The sequence below is a fragment of the Rhincodon typus genome, chromosome 1, assembly GCF_021869965.1.
Source record: "Rhincodon typus isolate 14 chromosome 1, sRhiTyp1.1, whole genome shotgun sequence".
In the NCBI taxonomy this organism is placed as follows: Eukaryota; Metazoa; Chordata; class Chondrichthyes; order Orectolobiformes; family Rhincodontidae; genus Rhincodon; species Rhincodon typus.
In genome coordinates, this window is record NC_063332.1 from 22,955,301 (window position 1) to 22,965,520 (window position 10,220).

Below are 10,220 nucleotides of genomic sequence, written 5' to 3' on the forward strand. Positions count from 1 at the left end.
GATGACTCTTCATCAGAGCTGAAGTGGAGCTCTGATGGAGAGTCATCTAGACTCGAAATGTTAGCTTGCTTTCTCTCCATGGATGCTGCCTGACCTGCTGTGATGTCCAATAATTTTTGATGGAATCTGTACAGATTCCAACATCTGCAGTAATTTGCTCCCACATAGTGTTTAAAATGCAGGGCTTTTAAACAAAAAGCACCTACTTTTTCAATGGCTGCTGTGGAGCCGGAATAGAATCTCAAGGATCGGTCAGTTGGGTGATGCTCACCATTTATTAAGAATCATGAGGATTTAAATGGGTCTTGCAGCTGTTGACACCTGGTTGGAGCTCCACGACAGTTACAGCTGTACTGGAGATCGCAACCTGAAAATTTTATCTTGAATCCCACTGAGGGTGATAATGCGCTGTTTTTAAAAAGAACTGTTTTACACCATATGTGGGCGATTCACATGCAAACTAAAGTATTAACAGTGCATTATTTACAAGTCTAAAGATTACACAGCTTCCTAACTGCTTTAATGGGAGGCAAAGACTCTTTGGGTTAATTTTTGACTTGGTATGGTCAGGTACATAAGTGATAGTGAATCTCTCCTGGTTTTAAATTTTCAAAAGTAAATGGAAATACGAGTGCTGCAAAATGCAAAACAGGGTTATGATTCACCACTTGCCCAGCTTCTACTGGTCTATAAAGTCAAGATCAGACTCAGACACAGTCTACAACAGCTTACCTGTTATAGCTCTCCGGATTTCCTGGGCTGCCTCTTCTCTCATTTCAATTGAGGCTTGCTCACTGTACCAGGCAGCATGTGGCGTGCAGATTAGGTTTGGAGCATCTTTCAAAGGACCTTGACTAAAACTGCAGACACATGTATATATATTTAAAATTAATATCCATTCCATCTGACCAAATAAAACAATGAAATACTTTCACATTCAAGGCACAAAATTCTATCCAACTGTACTCACTTTTGTAAATAGCTAATAATTATAGCTTCAGATCAATAACTACCAATGGACCTTTACTGATACTGATATACGGACAAAACATATGTGTTGATGTTATATTTATGATTAAATCATTACAGGGAGCCTCTAATTTGCAAACTGGTCTATATTAATCATATGGCAAAACAACCATCTAAGATCCTTCTCCAGCTATTACAGTTCCTCAGCCACAATAAACACGTGAATTTTTTTCAAAAACACCTTTTCTTGAGATCAATTTGAAACCTGTGGATTTTGGACAGGTGGGGGTGAGGGAAGAGCAAACCTCACCAGCAAGCTGAGGTTCGAGCCTGTGTTTGTTTCAAGTACTGGGCTACCAACAATGCGTCCCTAGTCAGTTGCCAGAAATGAGCAGCACAGGAAGTTCAGGCAAGGAGAAGCCTACAACTGTCACCAAAGATTCACACAGAAGTAGGTGAATCATGTAAAGCAAACCCAATCCTTCTGGATCCACAGAGAGGTTCTCATCCACCTTCAAGGGTCACTCTGTTTTTCCTGACAGGTGAAGACTTCTTCCAACTGGCAGCTGTTGGCTTCACTACTGAAGTTTAAAATACAAGTTGAGGTCCCAATAATATAACTGAGCCCCAAGCTGAATAAGTCCACGAGGTGCCCCACAGCCATTTAACCGCAGTCGTCAACCAAAATTATAGGCCTTTATGATTCAGCAGAAACAGAATGTTAAGTCTCTAAGATCCATTTTAAAAGAATTCAGGGAAGAGTAGGTTAAAAATTGAAAGAACCATGGATGCTGGACATCAGAAATATGAACAGAAATTGCTGGAAAATCTCAGCAGGTTTGGCAGCATCTGTGGACAGAAAGAGTTAACGTGACCCTTCTTTAGAACTTAGGTTAAAATTGATTCCCAATGATCATTATTGCTTATTAAGGTAAAGAATAAGTGTGGTTGGGAATGTCTCTCATTCTATTTCAGACACCCAGGGCATGATCTATGTGTTGGGTCAGGTTTCTGACTGCGTTTCTGGGTCCCATTGCTGCAAGGCCACTGCATTTTTGTTGGAATTTCTAGAGGCTACAACCCAACATCTAATTAAGAACACCAAAACCAGGCACCAAAGGAAGGGCCTCCAGCATTTAAACAAGTGGACGCCTGTTGTTGCAGGTGTGAAGAGAAAGAATGTGAGCCAGTGGACCAAAGTTAAGATCACAACAGAATCATTTTTTTTCTCTCACCCAATGGATGACTCCTGGCCTCTGGTGACAACTCCCAGTCTGGCATAGTGACCTCGCACCCTGGTGTGGCAACCTCCTGGTATAGCATAGCAGTCTCCCAGCATGGCATTGCGACATAGCAGGGCAGCCTCCCGCCATGGTGTCTTTGGTCCAGTGTGACTGACTGGAGCGATCTGCCAGCCTTATAAGCCCCAAGGTGAAGCCCAGCATGACTTGTAGCCAGGGACTGGTGGGGACTGGAAGCTGGGTGCCAGCGTGACATGGGTTGGAAGACCGTTGTTCTGGACTTTTATTTCCACAATGCTGGATATTTTCTTTCCCTGCTTTCTAAGATCTTGTAACTAAAGAAGCTATATCTTGGTACCTTTGGACCCAAGACGGCTCTATAAGTGGCGACGCATAAACTGTTCACTGCACTCATTGAGTATATGTGACAATAAAGCTAATTCAATTCAATTCAATAAAACTTGCAAGAGTTGACAACATTAGATGCAGTCCTGCAATTAGACAATGTTTGTTCAATAATCCTCAGTATGCAAAGAATTACACTGACAATCAAGTTAGGACAGTCCATCAGGCTTAGCTTGGTACACCTGCATGTGCTTGAAGCTACATTAAATAAAACCGGAGCCTGTTCTTTGCAGAAAGTAGAATACTGTGTACACACACTGCGCTTGTTTCAACTCAACAACATGGGTGCCAACAATTCACTGGTTCAATTCTCAGGGCAATACCCTGACCAGAGTCAACCTGTCTGGTTTAAAATTTAAACAAAGACGGAAGTTAACTATCAAACAACATTAATGGCGCATTCTTTGGGGTACGTATCTTCCCTTCACAGTCTGCATGCCAATCAGCACTCTACTGTCAGGCAGTATAATTGCTTTTTTTTGTATTCACTCCTGGAGCGTGGACGTCGCTGGCTGGGCCAGCATTTATTGCCGCTCCCTAGTTGCTCTTGAGAAGGTGGTGGTGAGCTACCTTCATGAACTGCTGCAGTCCACGTGCTGTAGGATGATCCACAATGCCCTTGGGGTGGGAATTCCAGGATTTTGACTTGATGACACAGATTGAACAGCGATACATTTCCAAGTCAGGATGGTGAGCGGTTTGGAGGATAACTTGCAGGTGGTGGTGTTCCCATATATCTGCTGCCCTTGTCCTTCTAAGTGGATGTGGTTGAGAGTTAGGAAGCTGCTGTCAAAGGATCTTTGGTGAATTTCTGCAGTGCATCCTGTAGATAGTACACACTGCTGCTATTGAGTGTCACTGGTGGAGAGAGTGGATGCTTGTGGATGTGGTGCCAAACAAATGGGTTGCTTTGTCCTGGATGTCGAGCGTCTTGGGGCTGCACCCATCCAGGCAGTGGGCACTATTCCATCACACTCCAATTTGTGCCTTGTAGATGGTGGACAGGCTTTGCAGAGGCAGGAGACGAGTTACTCACAGCAGTATTCCTAGCCTCTGACCTGCTCTTGTAGCCATTTGTTTACGTGGCAAGTCTAGTGGAGTTTCTGGTCAACAGTAACCCTAAGGATGTTTATAGTGTTGATTCAGTGATTGTGACACCTTTGAAAGAATGCGATAGTCAACAACTGACTCAGTGGAGCACTATACATCCTTAGCATTACAACTTCAGATTTAAAAGAGTTGATCTTTCAATTCCTCCTAACTGCCTTCCTTTATCTGATCTGATCGCAGTTTTGCATTTTTCAGCTTCCTTGACAAGAATTTGCTCCAAGAGGCAGGTTAATTGAATTTGGACATTAGAGGTACCTAAAGCAGAAGAAATGGTTTGTCTGCTTTAAGACCTCCTGTTCAACAACAGGAGGCTAAGGCCTGTCAGTTGCAATGCCCATCTTGTTTGAAGAACAAAACTTAAAAATACTGGAAAAGTACAGGTCTAAAGAGGTACAGATCGTAAGAATTGCTGATGCAGGAGTCAGAGATAACAGTGTGGAGCTGGAGGAACACAGCAGGCCAGGCAGCATATGAGGAGCAGGAAAGCTGATGTTTTGGGTTAGGACCCTTCTTCAGAAATGAAGGGTCCTGACCCGAAATGTTAGCTTTCCTGCTCCTTTGATGCTGCCTGGTCTAAAGAGGTAGATATGGGGCAAGAAACAGTGTTAATTTTCAGGTCATGACAAGATCTGGAAGGGCAATCTTATTTCTCTCCCCACAGGTGCAGTCAGCCCTGCTTCAAATTCCAGCACGGTTTTTATTTCAGAATTCTAACGTTGGTAGTATTTTTCTTTTGGAAGGGCTGATCCTCATGCTGCCTCTGGGTCTTTGCATGCCATCTCTTCTTAGATCCACTGATCCAAGAGGTAAGACCATTCATTCGATTGTCACACAAGCCAAAGTTTGGAGCAGTACTATGACAGACGCTATTACAATACTATGATGCATACAATTTTGAACATGTGTAAATGTTTCAGGTTTCCTTGGACAAAGATTAAGTGCTGTTATAATGGGGCAGAGATAGTGTTGTGGGCCAATACGCAGTCAATGTTTACATCCTGGGTGAAAGCCAGAGGATGATCTCTCCTGTAGTTTACTGATTTAGCAACATCACCCAATAAATCTTTTGCTCTGTGCATAGCTGTCTAAAACAGTTAGACACAGGTGTTATATTGGGCTTGAAACAGGAACTCTGTTTCTATCTCCACAGATGCTGCCAGACCTGTTGAATGTTTCCATCGCTTCCCGTTTTTATTTCAGACATGGTTCTGTTCTAGCTTCCTTTCACCATTCACTGAATATGTCTGTTATTCACTTTGTCTAGGGGGTGAAACAGCTTGCATTTAATTCAAATTCATCTCCCACTTGGAAAGTTTTAAGTTATTCTGTAGTTCCATGGTTGCTTCAGCAGACTTCATTCCTTCCTCATCTCTCAGCCACCACCTCAGTCTCATCTATTAATATGACTAACTTGGGTTCTGATTCCTGGTCATTCACGTGGATTCAGCACAGTAGAGGCAACAATTACAAAAATAGTGGAGTACATTTCTCCAGTTCATCATCATTCCACACTACTTCACGCACTTCGAAATTTCACCTCAGATGCCCATCCACTGACCTAAAGGCCCTCTAGCAGAACTTCATGAAGGTTTTATGGCAGGATATGTACACTATACCAAAGGGCTCTAGTAAATTGAGGAATTACTCCAACAAGTTCTCCCTACCTTCAATGTTGTCCCACTTGCAGTTCTTTTTATGTATAATCTACTTACATATTTCCACTATGTGATGAAAGAAAAAAAACTTTTAACTTTGACTATACCTAAATGGTTCTGATTCATGCACATCTAAGGCTGCTCCTCGTATCCTTCCTTCCTTCAAAGCCTGAGCCAGTGCCTTTTCATCGACAAGACCACCCCGGGCAGCATTTACCAGAAATGCGCCCTGCCTCATCTAAACAGGAAAAACAAAACACAAAGTTAAGCCTGCGGCAATTTACACCATCTTCTGATGGCTACTATCAGGAAGGGAGGCACAGGAAATAGAAACATTTTGAAAATGAGCCCGCGAATAATATTTCGCAGTTTATGCATTTAATTGACTAAAGCAGAACAATAGATCCAGAATATGAATGCCTCCAGAGGGACAGAAATATTATCATCTATAAATGAAGCAGAATGCAGATCTCATTAGTATTCGAGTTATTTGCAGACATTTGAAAAGAAAACAACAGGTTGTTAAAATGGCAAAAGATTAAATGATACTATTTAAGACCTCACACCACTCCATTTCTTTTCAGTTAAATTTGTTTCAATTCTTTCAGTAGTCTAAGTTGCATTTTTTTTTTTAAGGCCAAGATGTCAACCATTTCATGATATTACTAGGGTATTTGTGAGGACAGTAATGTGAAATATTACTTTTATTTGACTTCTTTGCTTAGCTTGTTTTAGTGGAACATTCCAACCAGATTGCTTTGTAATCACATATGTAGAAATAAAAGGTGGAACTGGAAGCATTTTTTATATCGTCTTGAACACGTGAATCAAAAATACAAAACAAAATGTGAATTTGTTTCAGCAACACCAACAACTAAAATTTCACAATTTGACAGAATCATTGTTGAATGTTCAGAATTTGCCGTCAACATGAGCAGTCCTTCGGTATCCGTAGAGGTCGAATAAGTTATTTCAAACTATCAAGTTTTCTCTTCATTCATTAACGGGATGAATTCATCGCTGGCTAGGCAGCATTTATTGCACATGGGCAATTCAGAGTCAAACACATTGCTGTGGGTCTGGAGTCACATGTAGGCCAGACCAGGTAAGGATGGCAGTTTCCTTCTCGAAAGGACATCAGTGAACCAGACGGGTTTTTCTGACAATCCACAATAGATTCATGGTCATTATTAGATTCATAATTCCAGATATTTATTGAATTCAAATTCCACCGTCTGCTGTGGCAGGATTCGAACCCGGGTCCCCAGACGTTATTTGGGTCTCTGGATTAACTGTCCACCGACAATATCACTATGCCATAGCTGCACTATCATATCCCGGATGCACACACCAGAAATTAAAAAGAAAATATACACCTATCCACTTTCGCTCCAATATGCAGATCAAATGAAGGCACAAAAGACCAATACAGATAAGGCATGTTGACAAGGTGCTACAAAGGAAGCTGCTAAATAAGATAAGAGTCTATGGTGTTAGGGGCAAGGTTATGGCATGGATTGAGGATTGGCTGACTGGCAGAAGGCAGACAGTGGGGATTTTTCAGAATAGCAGCCAGTGGCTAGTGGAGTTCCACAGGGATCCGTTTTGGGACCACAACTATTCACGTTATACATTAACGATCCGGACGATGGAACTCAGGGCATTGTTGCTAAGTTTGCAGATGACACAAAGATTGGTGGAGGGACAGGTAGTGTTGAGGAAGTGGGGTGGCAGCAAAATGACTTGGACAGGCTGGGAGAGTGGGCGGAAAAGAAGCAGATTAAATACAACATGGGAAAATTTGAGGTTATGCACTTTGGTCAGAAGAGATCTAGATGTGTTTCTAAATGTGAAAAGGCTTCAGAAATCTCAAACACAAAGTGATGTGGGAGTCCTGGTTCAAGACTCTCTTAAGGTTAACATGCCGATTCAGTTGACCGTTAGGAAGGCAAGTGCAACGTCACCAATCATTTCAGGAGGTTTTGAATACAATGGCAGAGATGTACTGCTGAGGGTGTATAAGGCTCTGGTCAGACCACGTTTGGAACATTGTGAGCAGTTTTGGGCTACAAATCTAAGGAAGGATATGCTGGTGTTGGAGATGCCCAGAGGAGGCTTACAAGAATGATCCCCGAGAATGAAGGGCTTGTCATAAGAGGAGCAATTGAGGACTCTGGGCCTATACTTGATGGACTTTAGAAGGATGAGAGGGATCTCACTGAAACACAGAATATTGAGGGGCCTGGATACAGCTGATGTGAAGAAGGTATTTTCAATAGCAGGGCAGACAAGGATCCGAGGACACAGCCTCAGAGTGAAGGGATATCCCTTTAGAACTGAGATGAAGAGAAATTTCTTCAGCCAGAAGATGGTTTAATCTGTGGAATTAATTTCCGCAGAACACTGTGGAGGCCAAACCACTGAGTGCATATAAGACAGAGATAGATAGATTCTTGATTAGTAAGGGGATCAAAAAGTTACAGGGAAAAGGCAGGAGAATGGGGTTGATAGACACATCCGCTATGATCAAATGGTGGAGTAGACTCAACAGGCTGAACTGTCTAATTCTGCTTTTATATCTTATGGTCTTTACAGGAATAATAACTGAAACATTCATCACTGTACCAGCTGTGCTCATTTGTACGCTTCCTAATCTTTGCACTCAATTTGTGTCATGATGGGAACCTCAATAATTTGATCTCATGATTTTGGGACCAAATCCAGACTGTAGACATCTTTAAATTGTTCTACATGAATGGAAAAATCACAAATGTACCTGTTTAATAGTAAAATCATTAATAAGATGGTGGTTGTGTTCATTCAGGCTGCAATGCAGGGACACACAGTCACTGTGAAAGAGGAGATCTTGTAAAGTGTTCACTCGCTGGAGACCCAATGCACGTTCAATACCATCAGAGAGGTATGGGTCATAGAATATTACATTAAAACCAAATGCTTTTGCACGCAGTGCTAATGCTTGACCAACACGACCTAAAAAACAAAGAACAGCCATGAGATCATCAGGGCAACTGCGTATCTACAGTGCTAGGATTTCTATTACAACAGAGTGCTTTAATTTGCCACTCTTAAACCTCTGTAATTTTACCCCTTCAACAAAACTACTGCTTCAATGCCTCCCTTTATCATTCCACAGCACGATGAGGATGAGGTTGATGATTTAAAGGGCTGGAGAGGCACCAAAGAGAACAAGATTTTTTTTTTTAAAATGATCGCACTAGAGCCAAAATAGTGAGAATAAAGGCCTATACTAGGCTTATTCCAATCAGTAAAAGAATGCTGAAATTTTATCAAAAAAATCAAAACTTAGGCTCAACACCATCTTTTGTCAAGCAGTGACACAGAAATCAAACACATCCACCCAGCAGCAAGGTGGAGCCCTGGCAGGAATACTGGCACTTACTCTAATTTTTCTGCTGGCATTTAAGGGAAACTTAACCACATTGTATTGAAATGAGCTTGTAACAGGGATCTAAGCTGTGGGGCATTTTTTAAAATGGGTTTTTCAACTGTTCATGTGGAAGATGAGCATCAAAACAAACTAGTTGGACTAAACAGTCTGTTTTGTAATATTCCATGTATTGTAACTGCTTGAACCAACAGCAATTTACTCATAACAAGACAAAAATACCTTAGACTTAACACACATTAAGATCCATTTTCTGTTTTATTTCTTACATCCATCTCACCTAGTCCAATAATACCAAGTGTCTCCCCTCGAATTCGGGCAGCTCCTGAAGCTATGTCTCGTATCTGTTCAACGCTCTGAACTCTTGTGCCTTCCCGCAAAGCTTGGTGGAGCCAGGTGGTCCGTCTATACAGGTTCAAAATATGACACATTGTAGAGTCTGCTGTCTCCTCTACAGAGGCTGCTGGGACATTACACACTGCTATACCTAAAATCAGTACATACAATTCTCAAGTCAATTCACAAAAATCAAGCCAAATGCCATATAAATTAATTGCAGTTTAGATGCAAAATGGACAGCATTGCCATAAATAAATAACTCTAAATAATCCATTATAGACTTCTTTGGTAAAACCATGAAATATTCCTCCTTGAATAAAAGCAGAAACTGGTGGGAATACACGTCAGGTCAGGCAAGCATCTGAGGGCGGCAAAACAGAGTTACTATATGGTTCGGATTGGTGCAGGGGGCTAAATTGCCTAAAAGTGACAAGTCGGGGGCTCGATATCATTCTTCAAGCTTGTGGGTTTAACTCAGGTTGGTGCGAAGGTGAGCAAAGAACCTCTTTGTAGGTGTTTTGTTATGTATTTAAATAGGTCATCAAGCTCTGTAAACGATTCTGGCTTTGAATAGCCAATGCAGCTATTTCCTGAGAGATTGTAAGAAATTCCGATGCTGGAGTCAGAGATAACACAGTGTGGAACTGGAGGAACACAGCAGACCAGGCAGCATCAGAGGAGCAGGAAAATTGACGTTTTGGGTCCGGACCCTTCATCAGAAATGGGGGAGGGGGAAGGGAGCTCAGAACTAAATGGAGAGGAGGGGTGGGGCTGGTGATAGGTAAGTGCAAATAGGGAGCGGTGGGGATTGGTCAGTGAGGTGGGAGGAGCAGATAGATGAGACAGATGATGGACAGGTCGTGTCAGGTCAAGGAGGCGGAAATGAGAGGGAGGGTTGGTCATGGGATGAGGCCAGGGGTGAGGAGATTTTGAAACTGGTAAAATCCACATTGAGGCCATTGGGTTGTAGGCTCCCGAGACGGAATATGTGGTGCTGCTCCTCCAGTTTCTGGGTGGCGTCATTTGACATTGGAGGAGGCCCAGGATGGACATGTCGTCCAGGGAGTGGGAGGG

General features: G+C 42.2%; 1 protein-coding gene across 10 annotated transcripts in view; it reads right to left on the bottom strand.

Moving 5' to 3' along the window:
* The window catches only part of ctbp1 (C-terminal binding protein 1), a 326,742-nt gene that overhangs the window by 17,226 nt on the left and 299,296 nt on the right, over nt 1–10,220 (bottom strand). For all 10 annotated transcript variants that reach the window (XM_048599905.1, XM_048599872.1, XM_048599885.1 and 7 more), the window contains 4 exons: nt 9,088–9,294; nt 8,157–8,371; nt 5,488–5,618; nt 733–860 (listed from right to left, as the gene is read on the bottom strand). In XM_048599905.1, the coding sequence (XP_048455862.1) occupies nt 733–860; nt 5,488–5,618; nt 8,157–8,371; nt 9,088–9,294 (681 nt within the window). The remainder of the gene's footprint in view (nt 1–732; nt 861–5,487; nt 5,619–8,156; nt 8,372–9,087; nt 9,295–10,220) is intronic.